This window comes from Carassius auratus, chromosome 47, assembly GCF_003368295.1.
Source record: "Carassius auratus strain Wakin chromosome 47, ASM336829v1, whole genome shotgun sequence".
Lineage (NCBI taxonomy): Eukaryota > Metazoa > Chordata > Actinopteri > Cypriniformes > Cyprinidae > Carassius > Carassius auratus.
Window position 1 is genome coordinate 11,067,665 of NC_039289.1, and position 22,072 is coordinate 11,089,736.

The 22,072-nt window shown below is 40.0% G+C and overlaps 2 protein-coding genes across 7 annotated transcripts in view; one reads left to right on the top strand and one right to left on the bottom strand.

Moving 5' to 3' along the window:
• Nucleotides 1-22,072, bottom strand: part of LOC113065099 (uncharacterized) — a 90,251-nt gene that overhangs the window by 4,776 nt on the left and 63,403 nt on the right. The gene's annotated exons all lie outside the window — the stretch shown is intronic.
• On the top strand, nt 14,096-16,414 carry LOC113065091 (GPI-anchored CFEM domain protein A-like). Of its 6 annotated transcripts, none has more exons than XM_026236267.1 (5): nt 14,096-14,342; nt 14,628-14,777; nt 14,875-15,039; nt 15,306-15,863; nt 15,906-16,414. In XM_026236267.1, the coding sequence occupies exons 1-5, from the start codon at nt 14,264-14,266 to the stop codon at nt 16,304-16,306; spliced, it is 1,353 nt and encodes a 450-aa protein (XP_026092052.1). In that variant the 5' UTR covers nt 14,096-14,263; the 3' UTR covers nt 16,307-16,414. The 6 variants fall into 6 exon arrangements, with proteins under 6 accessions (XP_026092052.1, XP_026092055.1, XP_026092053.1 ...); XM_026236270.1 differs by having other exon boundaries at nt 16,020-16,414; XM_026236268.1 differs by having other exon boundaries at nt 15,306-15,730; nt 15,779-16,414.

Consider the following 22,072-nt stretch of genomic DNA (forward strand, 5'->3'; position numbering starts at 1 on the left):
TGCATTTACATTTTTTTTTTTACCATTAGGTGTGTCCCCTGGAAATTTAACTCATGACCTTTTGCGATGCTACACAGTCCCATAGTAATATTATTTATGCCCCCCTGTTTTCCTTTGTCCAGCATCTAGTGTTAAACGTCCTTAGGTTCCTGTGCTACATGTGTGTTTATAAAGTCTGTTGTTTCTGTATTCTCAGATGTCTCTTCACTCCTTGTCTCCAACACAGTAGCAGCAGCAATGTGACAACAACCAGATATCAATGCAGTTATTTTTTTTTATTTTACTTGTAAAACTACCAAGTGTTGACAACCTCATGCCATTTAGATAAAGGGAACTTTATTTTTTATTTTTTTATTTCAGCAATGTCAACAGTGTCACGGTGTGACAAATGGCATATGGAACTTATTCCCGCTGAAGCAGTGTTCCCGGTGGGACGCTTTAAGTGCTACCCCGTCCCCAGGCCTGTGTGTGCGTATGATGCCATGACAAACCCAACAGGTGTGGGGGATTTATTCGGAGAGTTTGTGTGAGGCCTCGTCAACATTGGAGAGTATAAAAAGCAAGAGAGAGAGGCGGTTGGTGTGGTTTTTCTCCCTTGTGAAAAGTCGTTTTATTGGGTGGTAACAGTGATTTGGAGGACTGGTGAATGAAGAGGAGAGTGTTGCCTTGATGAGGGACTCGAGGACAACAGGAGGAGAGTGAAATACCGTGTTTGCATTGGAGAGGAGCTAAGTAACCGAGAACTGAGTCTCGTAACTGCACGCGTTCGACACTGAATTGGATGTGGTTTGGAGTGTTTGGATCACAATCATAAATATCACTTAGTGGACTATTGATTCATTACCGATCTCTTATCTCTCTCTCCAATAAATGGTGATGTGAACTCTGCCGGTGCCTGTGAAGAAAAACACCCCAGAACATCCTTTAGCAGCATTGAAGATCGTGCCCCCCTTCCCCTTCCCTCGGACAGAGACCCGGACGTGAGTGCTGGCTTTAAATTGCACTTCGTGAAGTGAGTTTGCAGTGCCTAAAATTGATGTTTTCCCCCACATTATATGCTTGAAGTGGAATTGTCGTGTGTGTGTGGAAGTTATATTCCTTTTTGCCATGCACTCTCCATGTGTTATGCGGGCTGACTGTCAATAGTAAGAGTTCTGTGACCTTGATCTGTTCCAACTGTCTGGATGTTGAGGAATTATCATCTGGGATGTGAATTAACCCCTCTGTTGTGCTAATGGGAGAAAAGATGTCCTGTTGAAATATTTACTATTTGCCTCCGTAAAAGCCCTGTGCAACCGGTTTTCTTGAGTCTGCTGTATCCCTGCCATTCAACTGTATGGTGAGAAGTGTTCGCTCCTTCCAATGCATGTGAACTGTATACTTTGTCTGAAGCATTCATTCTGTCTGTCTCAGTAGAAAAGACCGTAAGACCGTGCACCTGCCGTATACATACTCGACTGATATCATTCACCTCAAATTCTGCAGCTGTGTAAGAAGGAAGGAGGGAAGGTTGGAATTACATACTTACCAGAGGAGACTTACCGAACCCCTCACTTGTCAAACACATCCCCACCTCAAGGCTGTGTATCTGCCGTGTACGGACCTGACCGATATCCATCTGTCCCAAATTCTGCATCTGTGAAAGAAGGAAGGAAGGTTGGAAGTATTTAATTATCAGAGGACACTTACCAGTCTGCTGGCTAGCCAATCGTATCCCCACCTGTGAAATACCACCTTGACCACCCATCTGTCCATCTATTGCGGGGCCCGCAAAGAGGAAGAGGGTGGGAGAGTCCTCGGTCGCTGCACTGTTCACCTTCGATCCCTGAGGGCAACAAAGAAGATTTTAGATTAGGATTTCCAATTTGCTTTTACTTCAAAATAAAACTTGTTAAATTTATTCTGTCTCTGACTCTTCCCTCTGATACGCTCCTCGAGGTGGTCCTGGTTTAGGGGTAGGCGTAGTCTAGCTTGGGCCACCCGACCTGTGACAACCGCATCTTAGGGTAAATCAAGCAGCTTTACAGTATTAAACTTAAAGAAAAAAAATGTGTTAGTGTCGCTTTCAAATGAACCGGAGAAGCTTTCCACGTCATGAGCAAACCTACCCATTATGTAATTGCCATGGACCAGTGGTAGTTTTAAGGTATTGACCAGCCAGTACAAAGTTTTCTTTGAACTTCACTTTGCATGACCCTGTTATTTCCACATTTGACGTAAAGTTAACTGGTATGTCCTGATTTTGAACCGTTAAGCCCCACTTGGATGAGACCGCTATTATACTTCAAGGTGGGTTGATGTAATAATCAACAGATTCATGTGCCAGTAATCACATATTTTACCCTCTGTTATGACCATCTGGGTCAGTTGAAACCTAAATCAAGGATGCTCACTTGCATCAGTTAATGCCAAACCGTAAATGTTTTTTTACAAAAAAAAGAAAAAGGTAAGAAATCCATTTAAAAGGATAAACAGAAATGGACCAAGCCAAAATAAACATGGCTAAACTGAAACCCCTTTATATTACCCAAAATAATGAAAAACGCATCAAAATAAAAATAGTGTACCTTCCCTAACTCCCTTAACCCCAAAACATAGAACAAACAAACCATATGTACAAGAAAAAAAAAACCCTATGACTTTGCGTTGTGTAATAAATAAAAACTGAAGTCCAATGGCTGGTTCAGAGGTTCTTATCTGCATGAGTTGAAAAACACAGTTATCATTTGTTGCTTTCAATGAAGTGGGGGTCAGCTTTCGGCTTATGTAGATCACCGGGTGTTCCTCGCTGTCGTGGACCTGGGAGAGGACGGCTCCCAACCCAGTATCGGATGTGTCCGTCTGCACCAGGAAGGGACAGTTAAAGTCGGGCGCTCGGAGTACCAGCTCCGTTGTGAGGGCTGCCTTTATCCAGTGGAAAGCCACATCCGCACGGGTGGCGTGCGGATGTCGTATTCCAAGACATGGGTATACCCAGGCTTGGGGGAGAACACATCCGTAAACTGACTGACCAGGTGCTGCAGCTCGATCTTCTGAGCGGCGGAGAGTTTAGGGTCCATGTCCACAACCACGGGGGTCGCTTTGGTGTAGGCCGAGAGCTGAGGCCCAGTTCCGACCCAGCGCTTCAGGAGATTAATGTGATAAAGCTGGTCCCTCTTCCGTCTTCTGGTCTGCCGCACTCGCTATGTAAAGGGGCTGACCTTTTTGGTGACTGTGTACGGCCCCTGCCAGGGGAACGGTGTACGGCACCCTGCCAGGTGGCCAAGAACTGGAACTCCCGTGGTTGGGCCGCCCGATTATAATGCCGCTGCTGGGCCTGTTGTGCATTGACGAGGTGCTCCCGGACGATAGGCATCACTCGGTTGATCCGCTCCCGCATCTCGCGCACGTGTTCCACAGTGGTACGGTGTACGGCCGGTTGTTGTTCCCAGGCCTCTCGGGCAATGTCGAGCAGACCACGGGGCTGGCGGCCGAAGAGCAATTCAAAGGGTGTAAAGCTGGTGGAGCCCCGAGGGACCTCCCGAACACCGAAGAGGACGTATGGCAGCATCTTATCCCAGTCCCTTTTATCTTCGGCCGTCACTCGGCGCAGCATCTGTGTACAGCGTTTGCAGAGGTCCGCTATCATCCGGGACATGAACGGGGTGCCCTGGTCAGTCAGTATCTGGGATGGGATGCCAACCCGACTACACAGCAGTGTTTCAATCAGTCGTCCACATGCTGCTCTTTGGAGAACCCTCCAGCCCCCGTCACCTGTTGGTATAGATCGTAGTAGAGGTTAGGAGTTGGAGGGGGCGACTCACCATCTCTGGGGCTTTCCGTGGCCAGCAGCACGGGACGCCGTCGGGTCTTCTTGCCGGGCTTCCGGGCTGAGTGACGGTGGCGAGCAACTGGTCGAACCCTGGCCAGTCTTGCCTGAGGAGGACCGATACCGGCAGATCCTTGACCAGTCCGACGTCTATCGTCGAAGGTCCACTCTTTGAAGAGCTGGGTGGCACTGATCGGTGAGAACCCCATCCAGCCCAGGATATGTTTTTCAACTCCTCATAAGACTCATTGAGCTCTGGGGGAAGCATGAAGTAAGGCCGTTGGGCCTCTACCGTCAGCAGCAGGGCGATGATCCGGGCCCACTCCGCCTTGGGCCACGCCTCCCGGGTGGCCACAGTCTCAAACATCTGGAGGTACGTGGTAACGTCATTGTGGGATGTCATCCTCGGCAGCAGCTACAGTTCTTTGTAGTCAAAAGTCTCATTGGGATATCAATAATTAGATTGCAGATATCTTCAAATGGGTTTTGACTAGTCATAATTCCAATTCAATATATGTTTAAATATGTTTTGCCTAGTCAAAACTCCAATTCAAGATATCTACAACTGTAATTTGACTAGTCATAAATTAATTGCAGATATCTAAACATTTATTTTGGATATCTTTAAAAATTTTAAACAATTTTAAGGCCGAAGCACACTGGAACCGCGCACAAAGAACAGTGAAGACTAAAAGCATGGCTAAAATCAAAAGCTAGGAAGCAAAACTACAAGCTAAAAGCAGGCATGACTAATAGCAGAAGCAAAGCTAAAAGCCAAATTTTATGATGTCCTAGGTATTTAAACTGGCCTGTTAGCCACACCTCAAATGTTGTCTTGAACAATCAGATATTGTCTTTGCTCAGGGTATCATAAATCATATGTTATCTTATCAAGCACGTGATTCGTATTTTCCCACTCTTGCAGGGTATAATTTTGGACATGATTCCTATAACAAGAATATTATACATTTGACAAATAACTGATGGTCAGATACATTTCAAGCAAGTAGATTCAAACACATACATACTAAATATGAATATGAATCCTTAAAGGGGGGGTGAAATGCTAGTTTTCACTCAATATCCTGTTAATCTTGAGTCCCTTTAGAGTAGTACTGCATCCTTCATAACTCCAAAAAGTCTTTAGTTTTATTATATTTATAAGAGAAAGATAGTCTGTACTGATTTTTCCTGGAAAAACACGAGCACCTGAAGGCGTGATGTGTGGGCGGAGCTAAAGAATCACGAGCGCGAGTAGGCTTTTGCATTGAGAGCGTTTGGAAGCTGTGACATTACCGTGAGGGAAAAAAACATCCAAAACAAACCATGGCTAACAGTCAGATTCAGCGTATATTTATGATCCAGAATCAGATCCAGAGGCTGAAATTTAACAAGAGCAGCATCAGCAATGACGTCTCTATGTTAGGGCTGTGCAAAAAATTGAATGCGATTTTCATGTACATCTCTTCAGTAAAGACGCTCCTGTAATTAGAAGTATATCTCCAGCACGTGTGTTCAGATCAGGGTTGCCAGGTTTTCACAACAAATCCTGCCCAGTTGCTTCTCAAAACTAGCCCAATCCCGCTTCCAAAAGGTTCCCCGATAAAACATTGCTTCCCTGGGTTAAAATATATGTTTTTTAGCAGGGTTGCCTTGGTAATATTCGCATTTTAGGGGCTAAATATCACGTTATTTGTATTGGGGTTGCTGTGACCTTCGGACATGAAAAACAACCACCACAGACTTGGCAACACTGGTTGGCATATTTACTACACATCTGTAATTCACTGACAATCTACACAAAATTGATGTTAAAATCAAAGGCGATTCTTTGTCGATTTTGAAAGCGATTTTGTGTTAGTTGTCGGTAGACTACGGCTCTGTGTAGTAACTGCCGCTCCACCTGAACCAGTGTTGCCAAATCTGCGGTTGTTTTTCATGTCCGCGGTTTGAAGCAATCCCAATACCAATAACGTGATATTTAGCACCTAAAATGGTAATTTTACCAGGGAAACCCTTCCCAAAAATGTATATTTTAACCCCGGGAAGCAATTTTTTATCGGGGAACCTCCCGGAAACGCGATTGGGCTAGTTTTGGACTAGTTTTAAGAAGCAACTGGGCAGGATTTGTTGTGAAAACCTGGCAACCCTGATCTGAACGCACATGCTGGAGATATACTTCTAATTACAGGAGCGTCTTTACTGATGAGAGGTGCATGAAAATCGCATTCGATTTTTTGCACAGCCCTAGTATGTATTGAAACTGTAAATATATGCTTAGCGGTTTTAGAAAATGACGATTTTTGACTTTTGATGAAAAGTTCCACTATGTCGTCTTTTTTTTTTTTTTTAAGCTGTACATGTGGAAAGTGCAGTTTGATGACAACATCACATGTTGTTTACTTGATGTGCTTACGCGCCGATTTCTAAGTGAACAACACAGAGGTATTTGAAGCAGTTTTACTCACCGCCTGTGGTTCCAACACACGATCGTGACCCTTTTTCGTTGGGACTGCATTATCCTTAAGAAATAAACGATGTGCAAATCCGCCGTCAAACTCTTGCACACTTGCACAACTCCGTTGATGCTCTGTAAAAATAAACTCCATCCACTGGTCCCTTAATGCTGTTTTTTTTTTTGGTAATCTGTGCAGGGTTGTCTTGCCCTGGCAACCAAAAACACACTACTTTTGTGACATTTCGGTCTCTCGCTCTGATCAGTGAATGTCTCTGCTGTGCTCTGCTATACGGGAGTGCGCGCTCTTCCGGAAGAAGTGCACTTATAGGACCCATATAAGGAAATTCCGCTCCATCTAACGTCACACAGAGCCATACTTGAAAAAAACTTTCCGAAACTTGTGACAAACCGGAAGAGGTATTTTTGGAACAAAAATACTCTTTCAAACGTACAACTTAATTTTTGAAACTTTGTCCATGTTTAGCATGGGACTCCAAACTCTTTAACAGTGTAAAAAACTCAGTATGCATGAAATAGCATTTCACCCCCCCCCCCCCCCCTTTAAGCTATTCAATAGTTATTAAAATACATACACAATAAGTGATTATAAACATGATAGTCAAATGTGTGGGTTACATATAAATGAATATGGAGTTAAGTGATGGACTGATATTCATTTATAAGTCATTTTGAGTTCATTTTGGTCCATTTATATCTAGAAAAGACAGCTTCTGTGCCATTCTCTGACATAAAATTTCTGTGGAGACCAGAGGTTAAAAGGCTTACCTTAGGAATTTCAGTTTGTTTCTGCTAGGTAGGGGGAAGTCAATCCACGGATCTTGTTTATTACTATCATGGGTTCACATGTGATGTCCGGCGTTGCATCTCAATTAGTTGCCCCAGATTTGACAATCTCTTCTACGAATTGAAATAGTCAATAATTGTTCTAATGGTGTTAATGTCGAAAGCTGTTCTGTGAAAGAGTTGGTTGGTTGGTTAACTTGTTTCTTACTTGTGGCACTAGGAATGATTTGTTGCCTTTCTGAGGAATTCGGCTCGTGTTTCAACCAGAGTACTGATCGACTCTTTAATTTGTCTGATTCGGGTCAGATACACTATACTAATGATCTGAGTGGTCTGATAGGTTTATATTCAGTGAACATATCTGCAATGTATTTTGGTCCTAGGTCATTGAGTGACTTATAGATGAGTAAAAGTATTTTAAAATCAATCCTTAATGTAACTGGAAGCCAGTGTAGGGACCTGAGGACTGGTGTGATATGCTCAGATTTTCTGGTTCTAGTCAGAGGAGCTGCAGCTGTCTAATGTTTTTATTGGGAAGGCCAGTGAGGAGATCATTACAAAAGTCCACCCTGCTGGTGATAAAGGCATGAAAAAGTTTCTCCAAGTCTTGGCTGGAAACAAAACATCTAATTATTGCAATGTTTTTTAAATGATAGTATGCGGATTTAGTTACTGCTTTGACATGACTACTGAAACTAAGGTCTGTCTCCAGAATCACACCAATATTCCTGAATTGATTTTTAGTTGTTTGACCCATAGAGTCAAGGAATGCATTCACCTTGAAAACTTCATCTTTGTTTCAAAATGCAATGACTAAAGATTTTTCCTTGTTTAACTGAAGAAAGTTCTGGAACACCCAACTATTAATTTCAACAATGCTTTGGCAGAGGGAGTCAATGGGGCTGTAGTCATTTGGAGATAAGGCTAGGTAAATATGGGTATCATAAGCATAGCTGTGATAGGCAATATGGTTATTTTACTTATTGGAAGCATATACAGGCTAAACAAGAGTGAAGCAAGAATTGAGCCTTGTGGGACTCCATATGTCATGGACGTCCACTTAGACTTATGCTCTCCTAGACTCACATAATAACCTTTCCCTTCTAAGTATGACCTGAACCATTTCACCATCCCAGAAATTTGAAATCAGGTTGTCAGTCTCCAAAGAATCAGTGGCAAAAAGAGCATGAATGTTGTTTAAGTTACTGTTTATAATATAAAGTTTGTACTGACCAAATGACACTTGCTTACATTGATATGTTTAAATAGAGCAGCTACACCTCCACCTCTCCTTACAGTCCTGCAGACACTCATGAAAGTAAAGTTAGGAGGGCTGCTTCACTGAGGATTGTTGCACTGCAGCTGTTTTTAGCCATGTTTTGTTTAGAAACATAAAATCCAGATTGTTTGTGTTTATAAAGTCATTGATTAGAAATGATTTATATTTAAGTGAGTGAATGTTTGAAGATGCTAACTTGATGGCTGTGCTTTGTGTCTTTACATCAATCTTAGTTTGATGCATAATAGGCCGCAGATTAGATGAGTTTGCCCTTCAGCTTGAGAAGGCGTTAAACTTTCTATCACATGATAAAACTGAAATATAGAAAGCTACAGGCACACTAGGCTCCAGCTTGTTCTGTAAACATTTGTGAATGTTGCTGCTATTATAGCAGGGAGGTGACACATATCATTGAGAGCTGCTATCAGTTGTTTTTGGTTTACCTTCAGAAGAAGGAGGGTTTGCGTCCTGGCTTTGTGGCAGCGGCTGGAGAGCTCTTGCAGGAGCAGGGGCCACAGGCTTTGGTGGTTGGGGGCCTGCCATTTTTTATTTTTTATATATCTGCGGGCTTGCATCTAATGAGTTTAGTCCCAGCATACATCAATTCTTCCATTTTCTTTGAGAAGCGCAGAAGTGGAGATGCTGGAGAGAGAGATAATGTGTCTGGTGAGATGGGTTGTGTCTCTGGCATTTCCGGTGGCTGTTATATGTTGTCTTGGCTTCCCTGGCTGTTTTCCAGAAAGTCATCCTTGGGTGCCGAGTCTTGTAGCTGTTTTGATACATCACAGTCTGTCTGTGAGGAGCTCTGTGGGCAGGGCTCAGCCGGGATAGTGTCAATCACCAGTGCTTGTTTGTGCCATCGATGTGTGTGACAATGAGTCTTGTGAACAAGCCAAAACTCATCGCCACACACATCGATGGCACAAACAGAGAGCGAGACCCATAGGAACACAAGACATCAGATTGTCACAAGTTTCTTGAATTGCTGCCGTAGCTTCCTACACTTGGTATAAACTGTTGAGCTTCAGAAGATTCATGAGTCTCCATGACGTTGAGGAGTGTTCCGCCTGTTTTGGAAGTTCAGCAAGTAACTTTGTTCCAAGAATCACAATCCTTTGTAGAAGTTTGATCCAACAGCAGACATTTTCTCTCGCTTCTGTTTGAATGTAGGTAGTTTTTATCCCATCTCCGGAATGTAAGCTGCTGGCAGTGGGAGGCAAAGTCTTATTTCCGTAGTATTTTTCCAGTCACAAAGAGTTTTTAGTTTTAGAGTATGTCAAAAATCTGTTGTTTGAGCACTGCGCTGATGTAAAAAAATTTTTTTAAATCTGAGAAAAGTACAGAAATAAAAAGTAAAGCGGAGAGCAGTAAATAATAATGTCTGAACGGTAGTGAAGCCGGAAGCAAAAAAAAAAAAAAAAAAAACTTATATATAATATCTTGAGTTTGAATTACGACTAGTCAAAACTAATTTGAAGATATCTTAAAATATTTTTCAATGAAGTCAATGGAAGATTATAGAATTGTAGACATCTGGAATGTGTTTTATGACCAGTCAAAATTACATTGTAGATATCTTCAATGCATATTATGACTTTTCATAATCACGTTGTAGATATCCTTATTCCAATTACGATGAGTTATAATTACAATATAGATATCTGGAATTACAATTGTGACTACCCGAAATTGTATTTATGGATAGTCAAATCCAAGTTTTAAATGCTAAAATTGACAATGCTCTTAAATGGAATTGATTCCTCTTTCACATGTCCTTGCTTCTGAATAAACACTTACACAAAAAATCATCTCAAAATATTTGTCTCTGCAAGTATTCTCGTAAACACAGTCACACCGTAAAAAATGATTGTGATTCTAACAGTAAAAGACTGTAAAAATGATTGGTTATCAGTAAGTTTCCATACTATATACAGTGAATAACTGTGATTACATATAATGTAATTTTACATTAAATACTGTTAAAATCATGGTTTTTGGAAATGAAAAAGAAAAAGTAATTGTCTAGTTTACAGTGAAAAAAAACATAATTTGACACTCCCAGTATTTCCTGCATGTTGTTTTTTCGTTGAAATAACGTTTCTTATTCATTTTTTTTCTTATCAGTTGTATTAATTAGGATTTTATCTTACATCTAAAGTTGTTAAATTAATGTTTATTGCATTATTTCAGTATAATGTGTGTTACCATGATGGAGTTTAGTGTTCCTGTGAATAACACTGTGTACCTATATAAATATATATATCCCTTCTCAGCTTGTGGAATAGTTGTTTGTGATGAGCTTTGATTCATCACCACCTGTTTGGTGGTTATTAGTATTACAATGGTTCAAAACAGGTATTAGCAGGCTACTTTAAGATGCTGGTTCATTAACATTACATCAGTTAATTAAATACGGTATTTTATGAAGAATTTAATTTAAGTTTGTAAAACCTAAAATGTTGCTACCATATTTTTAACACTGAAGTTCTGGCAACCACAGCTGCCGGTATTTTACCGTAAATGTCAGATTTTTTTTTACACTGCAGTTTTGTCTTAAGTGAACATATACAGTGGAGAAAGAAATTATTGCTGTGCATTATTACGTTGGATCCGTGCAATCAGTCTTAAAGGGGCAGCAGCCTTTAAATACCTGCTGTTCCAGTAGTGGCACCTGCTGTCATAGAGTGACATTTGCGTCTCATTTACAAAGGTAAAATCAGACCATTCTGCTTTTACAAAAAAAAAGAAAAAAAAGAAAATTATAATCCAAATAACATGTATTTAGCATCTTCTTTTATATAGCAATTCAAATGGTTTACTCTGATTTAAAATAGAGCGCAGACAATCTTTTTTTTTTTTGTTTAAATTTGGATATTTCTTTTAGTTGTATGATTTTTTTTTTTATTTGATTTAGGATTTTTTTTCACGTTCAAGTTTCAATTTGACAAAGAAATATGCAGCATTTTTTCTGAGAAATAATAAAAGGACACATTTTTATTTATAATTTGTCTTAAATCTCATTTGGTAACAAATAAATATATAAATAAATTGTAATAAAACTGTTTGTAGTACTGTACTGTGAATGTTATCGCATCATAAGTTTATTGAATAGTAACATCTGGATATGCTACTAGTTTTTGCTGATAATGCTGATATGTCCACAGTAAAGTGCAGCCAATGTCTTTTTTTTTTTTTTTTTTTAAATTCCGAGCTAGTTAAATTGATTTTTGGCTATCAAAACCTGAAGAATGCTTGCCAGAAGGGCTAGTAGTAGTAGTAGCCCTTTATTGTCACTAGTCACAAGTACCAGCGAAATTAGCCATCAACCTGTCCATACATACATACATACAATATGACAGTGGGGTAGACAGGACAGGAAGACAGGGTATTTGAGGAAGAAATAAGTACAGCATAACATTAGGTAAGTGAGGAGAAATAAAACAACACCCAGACTATGCTCCTTATGGGAGCACAGTATGAGAACAGGAAAAACACCTCAGCACAAAAAGCACATAATCAATACACCATAGACACACGACTTTGCAACTGGGTACGGGACTTGGGGTGGTTGAGGTAATCCAGCACAGGCAAACAGCCATCCGGTCCAGCGCTAGTCACAGACCCGCCTGCCAGACTGGCGGAACAAAGCGGCGAAGGCGGGGGATGGGGGTTGGGTGGGTGAATGCATATCTGTATACGGTAAGAGTTTGTGTATTTGTAGGCCTGGAGAGTTGAGACTCTCTCTAGATGCCTCAGTCCGCAGATTTTACAGCGTCACAGCAAGTTGCCATGGAGACGTCCTTGGTCGGGTCCTAGATAGAGTCAACAATCAGCAGGTGTCTGTGGGAGAGGGTGGAGGAATGCAAGAGAAGTCAAGCTGCCCTGCTCGCCTGGGAGAATTGGTAGATGTCTTCAATGTCCTCCACGGAAAGAGTCGCCAGACACACGACCCGCCAATTCGCCCACGCGTCCATCGTGTAGCCAGCTGCAAACGTTCCGGCAGGACAGTCAGGTTCCCCCGAACCTAGGCTTCTCGTCGAGAAGATGGTGTCAATTGCGTTGAGAGACCAGTTTATCAGATCCATATTCCAGTTTAGGAGAGCAGTGCAGAGAGAATCTCTCAAGTAGACAAGACAAGAGAAAAACAAGCGAAGCAAGGAAAGGCAGGGAGGGAGAGGAAAGAAATGCGACCGCCTCCGTTGAGAGCAAGAGAGAGACCAGGCAATTTGAAATTTTGCGACCCCTGAGGTGTGTTTCCCAAAAGCATCGTTAATAACAACATTGCTTGTGACCGCGGAAAACAAGCCCTGTCAATTTTGAGTCAGCAATTCATTTGCGACTTTTTTCACTTAAAGTTTCGTCCATTCATTAAACAAATCTATTGTATAACCGTACCAGTTGTTTTAGGTACTTTTATTACTTTTATGTATTGCTTTTATGTGTTTTATTACTTTTATGTGTTTGGTGTGTCTGGATTTGTTTTGAAGCTTGGAATGCAGCATGAAACACAGCGGAATCCCATTCATTGTATTCAAATTGAATTTATATTGATTTGGAGATTTAAATGACGTAAAAAAAAATTGTTGTCCATAGAAATTCTGTGGAAAAATTGATGTTCTTAAAATAAAATGCAAAGAAAACACAAATCGTATGGCTGGTAGATGTCGGAAAGCATAAAAGCAAGACATCAATTTAATATGTTCCTTTGTGTTACAAAGCTAAAGTACTCTAAAGTATTTAGATGAAGTTACTAAACCTGAATAATCTAACAAAATATGTTACTGATTACTTTTCAAAGCTTGTATTTTGTAATCTATAGTGAAATACATTTTAAAAGTAATTTTCCAGCCCTGGAAATATGTAAAATCTCCGGGTCCACACCAACAAACCTTGTTCTTTTTCTGAGTGGGTCTCGAACTCGGGTCTCCGGCATGGGAGGTAGACGCACTATTTAATATAGATAAATAAAGATTAATTCTGATCTTATTCATCATATCTCACATGCACTGCAGCGTCGCAATTACTAGTTTAGAGCACTGACACCCTGTTGTAAAACAACTTGTTTCCAAATGTTTTAATGATGTTCGATTCTTGAGGGAATCGTTCTTTTGAGCCAGTTCTCAGGAAGTACCCGGGTGAGTTGTTCAAATCGAACTGAATCAAATTTTAGATCTGGGTTGATGATGCAGGATGCAAGGCTGAAGTAGCGGGTCTGACTCAAAAAGAACCGAACTGGTTTAATGAACTGTCTAAGTATTCAGAGGATTCTGATGAACAAGTTGACTGCATGTGTATCACCGATGACTTGAACGAGCTTGATACATTAAGTTTCTTTAATATAACATATAGGCTATATATGCCATGAATAATTTTATTGAAAAGTCCTGGATTTTTACTAAAACATGGAAAAACCTCAATTTGAGCAAGGATTATTCTGCATGCAGATCAAATTTTTAAGTTGTTTAAGTGAAATCAAGGATTTTATAAGACAATTTTATTTTTTTCTTTATATGTCAGATATGACTGAACAATATTGACTAACCTTGGCTACAACACATGCTAGATAAGAACTAAACGAATAGCACATCTGCGTTTGTGCAGTTGTGTGTGAATTAACACGCTGCACCTTTAATTATAATGCAAGGCGTGAACGCAGCAGTCTCATCTAACCCCAATCAAACACACCTGAACAAGCTAATCAAGGTCTTCCAGATTACTAGAAAGCTACAGGCAGGTGAGATTGATCAAGTTTGGAGTTTACATGATCTCCTTTAATCTTTAAAACAGAGTATTTTTTTGATGCAACGACACGTTTATTCATTTTATTTTCGTGTCTCTCATTGTCTGCTTTTCCTGATGCACTAATTCAACGCATTTCCCAGCAGAGATCACTGTGAGACCGCAGGTCGGGAGGATGACAGCACGAGTGTACCGCTCATTGATGGCTGTTTTATCATGTCTGTCTGGAAACTTGATCATAACAGAGGCCACATGTGAGAAGATCTGTTAACTGCATTATACTGCCTGAAGGGATTCAGAAATGTGTCTTTCGGTCTTTGAAAGTAACTCTAAAATATTAGACCCAAATGTTTCAGGAGTCTGGACACAGAATAGGACCTACTTATTTGATCGCTAGACATTCATTTCCTATTAGGTTTTATGCATATGCTTTATATTAACTTTTTTAAATCTTTGTTTAACCTTCAACAACAATTTAATTTTTTTTTTTTTTTTTTAATGGGATAACTTGTAATCTGTAACTTATTGCATTTCCAAAGTTGGCTTCCCAGCAATGGTGTTCGGTTTCTGTCCGATGAAGCTAACGGTCGTGCCGTCTCGTCGAGGATGTTTCTTTGATGGAGATTGCCCTGGAGGAGAAAAATGCTGTATATTTGAGTCTGGGTCTGCCTGTGTGCCACCTGTTTCCAGTGAGTTAATAATTGATTCAAGCCCCCCCCCCCCAAAAAAAAAAAAGACTGAAGTGTAATTAAATACTATAACTGTTGTTATTTTTATAATATATAGTGGATAGAATTATTCAGCAGTCATGGATTAAGCCAGGACTGTGTCCACCCCCAACCTATGGAAGAAGATCGTGTACCTCATTCTGTAACGGTGACTCTGACTGTCCCAACAATGAGAAGTGCTGCAGCAATGGATGTGGTCATTACTGTACAGCTCCATATACAGGTATGTGTTAATATTGATTTGGTTACTTGTTGTTGTTGTTAATAATAATGATAAACTCATTTTAGTTTTATGTTCTTAAAAGTATGTCTGAATTAATCACTTAGGACGGCTTTAAATAGTATTGCTGTAGGAAATAAAAAGTACTAATATAGTACTCATTCTGTAGGTAAAACATGCTATTCTTGCTTTGAGTGTTTCTTGCTGTATACTGAAGTGGAATACAGTGCATATGCATGGACTAAAGCTGACTATCTGTGTTCATGCAGTGAAGCCAGGTCAATGTCCCAAACCGAAGAAAACTCCAGAATGTGCTGAAAGCTGTTTCCATGATGGCCAGTGTCCTTTCACAAAGAAATGTTGCCCAACCACCTGTGGCCATGCATGTAGTGAAGCAAATGATCTAGAACATGATCAGGGAAGTGTTCACGCAAGTGTTCACGTAAGTGTTCAGTCAGATGATCATGGAAGTGGTTCTGGAAGTGCTCAGGGAAGTAGTTCTGGAAGTGGAAGTAGTTATGGAAGTGGAAGTGCTCAGGGAAGTGGTTCTGGAAGTGGAAGTGGTTCTGGAAGTGGTAGTGCTCAGGGAAGTGGTTCTGGAAGTGGAAGTGGTTCTGGAAGTGGAAGTGGTTCTGGAAGTGGTTCTGGAAGTGGAAGTGCTCAGGGAAGTGGTTCTGGAAGTGGAAGTGCTCAGGGAAGTGGTTCTGGAAGTGGAAGTAGTTCTGGAAGTGGAAGTGCTCAGGGAAGTAGTTCTGGAAGTGGATCAGATCAGGGAAGCGGTCAGGCTCAGGGAAGTAGCTCTGCAAGTAGTTCTGGAAGTGGATCAGATCAGGGAAGTAGCTCTGCAAGTAGTTCTGGAAGTGGATCAGATCAGGGAAGTAGCTCTGCAAGTAGTTCTGGAAGTGGTCAGGCTCAGGGAAGTAGCTCTGCAAGTAGTTCTGGAAGTGGTCAGGCTCAGGGAAGTAGCTCTGAAAGTGGATCAGATCAGGGAAGTAGCTCTGCAAGTAGTTCTGGAAGTGGATCAGATCAGGGAAGTAGCTCTGCAAGTAGTTCTGGAAGTGGTCAGGCTCAGGGAAGTAGCTCTGCAAGTAGTTCTGGAAGTGGACCAGATCAGGGAAGCGGTCCGGCTCAAGGAAGTAGTTCTGGAAGTGATCAGGGAAGCGGTCATGCTCAGGGAAGTGGCTTTGCAAGTAGTTCTGGAAGTGGAAGCAGTCAGGCTCAGGGAAGTAGTTCTGGAAGTGGAAGTAATTATGTTTTTGTGTCAATATAACAAATTATGATGGCTATTTCTAAATAAATGCATTACAAAATACTTTTGTAATGACACTTTCATTATAATATGAAACTGAGAATAAGAATAAATCTAATATAGATGCAAGAGGAAAAATGTACTGTTCTCTACACTGGCAGGTTTTTTTTGGGGGGGGGGGGGGAGGGCGATTTAATGAGAACTGAATGAAATTTAAATTGTCGCCAGAGGGCGCCCTTGCGTAGAGTCTCCACGAGAGACTCTCTGATGACCTTTCGAGGAAATCCCTTATGTGGACAGACTTTAACTGAATAACACGCAGATATAAGTTTTACTGATGTAACATTTAAGAAGAGAAACTAGGACTGCGACAAATACAGGGTACACCTGTTTATGATCTCTTAAAATGAAAATCTCTAAATTTCACACTAGTTCTTTTGAGGTTGAAGATGTTTCCAAATGAACCGGGAGTCATCGTAGTTTTGTTTTTGAGCTTTTAATTCCTGACTAGTAACCACTGCAATAGTGACTTCCCAGCTATACTATTACTTTTTCTGTAGGTGAAACATGCTATTTGTGCTTTAAGTGTTTCTTGCTGTATACTGAACTGGCATACAGCGCATATGCATGGACTAATCTGTGTTCATATGGTGAAGCCAGGTCAATGTCCCAAACCAAATAACTTTAGTTATCCATCGTGGTGATGTTCTAGTGGAATGTTGCTGGAACGTGATGAGTATGTCCTAACGACCAAACTGGCATGTTGTGAGGACGTGACATTACTGGATCATATTGGTCGCAGCAACGTACAAAGTATGTCCCAATGGCCAAAATGCTACGTCCACCTTTATTTGTAATATTTTTATCTCACCATTATCATGAAAAACAAACTCAATCCACCTCTGGTGCAAAAAAATAAACCTTATGAAATCTAATTATGGGTGATTCATAGTTAATGCATTCATTACATACATGCAATGCAAACCAATACAAAAACATTTCCTAATTGAAAATAGACAAAAGCACACTGCATTCGTTCACAAATCAACATTTATTAAGCACTACTTTCTACAAATGTTAAGCCAAAAAATTGAATGATGCACCTGTTCTTTAACCATGCAAAGCATTACCAAGTTATGAGCACAGAAAACCAAACGAATCAATGCCTAGATTACACTATAAAAACAACAGAAAATGTTTGTCGTCTTAAGGATGGGGATAGTTAATGACATTATCAGTGAAAATTATAAATAATTCAGTACACTTATTGTAACAACTCTACACAATTTGGTGCAAAAAATAAAGACATGATAAAAATATATGAAACAATTCAGCAGACACTGCATTTCTTTTCAAAAAAGTTAAAATTGTTTCCTGAGCGTCGTGTATTTGAGGCACCTGGTATAAATGTCTGGTGGTGATCTGCATTAATTACAGTTTTATTGTAATTAACACTGCATGCAGGAAAAAAGTCTGCTAAATTGTGTGCACGATTACTATTTCATTCCCTCGATTTGCTTAATCGTACACTATAAATCTAGAGAACGAATTAGTAAGTTGTGCGGATGGTTTAGCAAATCCATGAAATGTAAAAGTAATCATGCATGTTTTAGTACATCAAGGGAACGAATTAGTAAATTGTGCACAGTTTTTTTTTTTTTTTTTCTTGCATGTAATTTGAGGGGGCCCGTGCTCTTTATCAGAGGATAAACCTAAACAATATTGCTATTACCTTAATTCTTGAGCTTCTCACAAGATTAAAAAAAAATAAAACCTTCATAAAGAGTAAAGATATGAAAAATTAACAATATAGTGATTTCTAGCATCTCTCCTGTATTATCTGTCCCACCCCAAAAAATATGAACAGGTTTTAAGAAAATCGTATTGGAGCGTATTGACTTTCTCAGGAGAATCTGTGATCTCTGATTACTGACTGTGGAGAAGACTCTTTCAGACAGTGCTGAGGAGGCAGAGTTAGGTGCTGGACAGCGGTGAGAGAAGAGGAAGAGTGTCTTTCTTACCCCAGCAACAGAAGACAGGCTCTTCTGAGGGAAGGACATGAGGCTTGATGCAGGCTGCATCTGAAAACTGAAAAAAAAAAGCCAAAATAAAGATGGCATCTGAAAGTTGTGGTCGGTGGTCATTTTTTTGTGTAAATGTATGTTTCTGATCAAAGTTTTCCACTTTTTATTTCATTTCTAGCAAAACATTAATATTGCAGTAATGAAATATCCACTTAGTTATCACCAAAGCTCTCTATATTTTGCTGTAGATTATTAAACCATTACTCTGCCCCAGATGCCTGTCGGAAATCCATTTCATGAGGTGCCTTCGTTCAAAAACATTGTTGTTGTTTGTTTTCCTGAAAGCATTGTTAGCTTCATTAGTTCCACTGAACTCTATTTGTAACGATGGAACTTGTGACCATAGTTGGTTTTGGGAAATGCACCCCATATTAGAAATGATGGGGAAGAAAACCACAAATCAAATAATACGAATAATGGAAATTGCATGTAAACAGGAGTGAAGATCTTTGCTCTTGAGATGTAAACAACATAATGTGATTAATTCCTTATTCTGACTATTGGAAATAATCACATTATTTGTGCACATGGTACAGTTGTGCTACTTAATATTTTTGTGTATTTCATGAATTTTTTCTTAATGATTATTTTATAAATACAAAGTTCAAAACATTGGGGAAAAAAAACGAATCATTACAAAACTATTTTCTGAAGACTGGAGTAAGTATGCTGAAAATACAGCTGCACATTACAGAAATAAATTATACTTTAAAATATATTTCAAACTTTTGACCAGCAGTGTACATTGCTACATTTAAATGTCAACACAACTTGTAATAAACAATGCACACATTATCAAAGAACTTACATTCTGGTGATTACTTCCTTCCCTTACTGTTGTCTTCTTTAGTCATTCCCAGACCTAATTTTTCATCTTTCCCTCAAATCTACACAAACATACAAAAATAAATTAAACAATTTTATAGACAATTTGGGTGTCACCAATTGCAATGGTTATATAAATCACAATACTCAATTATGGCAATATATATTGAATCGGCACACAAGTATCGGGATAGTACTGAATCTGCAGATTAGCGAATCGTCCCAGTCCCAGTTAATATATTTGAACAATGAAACTCTCTTCAACATTCCCGCTTCAACATTCCCAATGGGACTAACTACCGACGTCTTTTGAGGATGTGCCCACGACATTTCTGGGACGTTATCCGCGATTCCCAAAAATGGAACTTTACCACGATGTCCTCACAACGTCGCCATATAGTAAGGTCGAACTGACCAAATGATGATGAACTGGTGACGTCCTCACAACGTTCTGTGTTTGCTGGGTTGTATCTATTTAAATATTAATAGTAAGCATTCATTAGATACAGGGATGTAAATAAATAAAGATACACATGAGTATCGCAATATTTTGTTTGGAAACACTGCATCAATTCAAAAAAACGGAATATATATTTCCGTTTATTATAAATCGATTTTTTTACTATTGATTTTCATTTGTCATTATTTTCTATTGATTAAGTCTTTCTTTACAGACTTTCTGTGTGGATACTGTTTTCATTTGTTGATCTGGTTTCATTTCAATTCATTTTCTTATAAATGCATTTGTTTAGTTTATTTCTTCTGTTTTCTAAATGGATATAAAGATATAAAAAGTTAATTCCTGTCTTTATTGTTTGTGGTTATACACTGGGGAATATACTAAGATTTTGTAGTAATGTGTTCTTAGTTGGTGGGCCCCTCCTTTTATTCTGATATATATAACTGCATGCTAGTAAAGTGGACAGTGGTTATAGTGTGTTCACATCAAAGACCAGGGGTCATCAACTATATTTGTCCAAGGGCCAGAATTTTTCTCTGCAGACACTGTAAGGGCCAGATACTAGTAATATAAAATAAAATTCGAATTGTATCCTAATATGTTATTATTTGATATTTTATGTTATTTTTTACATATTACCTGTACTGTAGCAAGCCACCAGGGGGCAATAGCGATATTTTAGGCTTCATATTTGTGAGGCTGTCAAGCTGTCCATCACTGACACTAGACAGATCACTAGAAGGAAGGCCTTCTGAATTTGAATGAAAAGTGTCACTCTCAAAGAGCCTTAAGCGAAAAGTTGTTTTAATAAAGAATGGACTGATAAGTACGTATTCATAGTGCCTACTTTTAGAAATGCTGTACCTGTGTACCTCATTTGCAACGAAACTGTCGCTGTCGCTAAAGAGTACAATCTGAGGCGTCACCACAGCACAAAGCATGCAAGCTTCAAGGAGTCTAATCCTGAACAGTCAGGGGCCCGTCAGAGAAAAGTTGCTGCTTTGAAATCTCAGTACTCCCATGCCAGCGGAATTATTAACCAAACTTCAACTGAACAAGAGAGTGCAACAAGTGCGTCTCTGCAGGCTGCCTGGATACTCTCCAGGCATAACAAGCCATTTACCGATGCAGAGGTTTTTAAGGAGTGCATGGTGGCTGTTCTGGAGGAACTTGCCACTGACAAATCTACAGACAGGATAATTGCGTGTGTTAAGCAGATACCTCTGTCTGCTAAAACTGCTGTTCGCCGTGTCCATGTTTTAGCAGAGGATGTCCAGCGACTTGTAATTGATGAGATCAAAGAAGCCAGATACCTATCACTGGCTATTGATGAGTCCACCGACAATACTGACATTTCCCAAAAGTGCGTTTTCGTCAGATTTTTTAATGGCAAAGATTTCAAAGAGGAGCTGCTGGCCTTGATTCCACTGGAGGGCCTGACCACTGGCGCTATTATCTTTGGTAAGCTGGAGGAACTATTTCAAAAGCATGGACTGTCATTTGAAAAAGTCAACCTGGTTGTCACAGATGGTGCTTCTGCCATGATTGGCAGAAACAGGGGAGTAGTGAGCAGAATTAAGGCTGTCGCTCCCAGCATTAACGCACTTCACTGTCTCATTCACCTAAGAGTGCTGTGCGCAAAATTTAGTGGCGATCTTAAAGAGGTTATGGACAAAACAATGAAAATAATAAACTTCATCAGGGGGAATTCAGCAGCACCATTTATTCCGCAAATTTGTGCAGGAATCTGAAGGCTCTTATGATGACCTCTTACTCCACAACGATGTGCGCTGGCTCAGTAATGGCAAAGCACTGGAGCATTTCGTTGAACTCAGGGATCAAGTTGTAGATTTTTCAATGCAAAGTCAATCAAAAGTGGCAGCTGACCACCTGCGCATCATTCAAGACACAGAATACATGTGCAACGTTGCATTTTTAACGGACATATTTTCTCATTTGAACGCACTAAATTTACAACTACAGGGGAAAGAAAAAACTGTGGTGAATATGGTGGAAAAACTTGATGCTTTTGGAAACAAACTGTATCTTTTTCACCAAGATTTGTTGTCGGGGAGGCTGCTACACTTTATCACACTTAAGACAGTGGGTCACAGCAAGGTCACAGAGAACATGAAGACATTTATCACACAGCTGAGGGAAAATTTCTCTGCCAGATTTGATGACTTTGCCATTTCCAGGGATGTCATTGGATTTGTGCGTGACCCGTTCACTATCAGCCCAGGTGGACAATTCTCTGCTAATGTGAGGAAGGTGATGCCCCTGGACGAGGCGGCTATTCAAAGTGAACTGATTGACATCCAGGCCGCTGGTGACATGAAGGCAGCTCTCCGTGGATCTGAAAGCTTGAGCGCCTTTTGGGTGGCTTGTCCCCAAGAGTATAAAACAAAAAACTCAAAA

Bases quoted from the DNA above. Each gene is read 5' to 3' on its own strand.
- LOC113065091 (XM_026236265.1), top strand. From the start codon at position 14,264: ATGACAGCACGAGTGTACCGCTCATTGATGGCTGTTTTATCATGTCTG. The intron at 14,778-14,874 runs GTGAGTTAATAA...TATAATATATAG, and splicing joins CTGTGTGCCACCTGTTTCCA to TGGATAGAATTATTCAGCAG. The intron at 15,040-15,305 runs GTATGTGTTAAT...GTGTTCATGCAG, and splicing joins CTGTACAGCTCCATATACAG to TGAAGCCAGGTCAATGTCCC.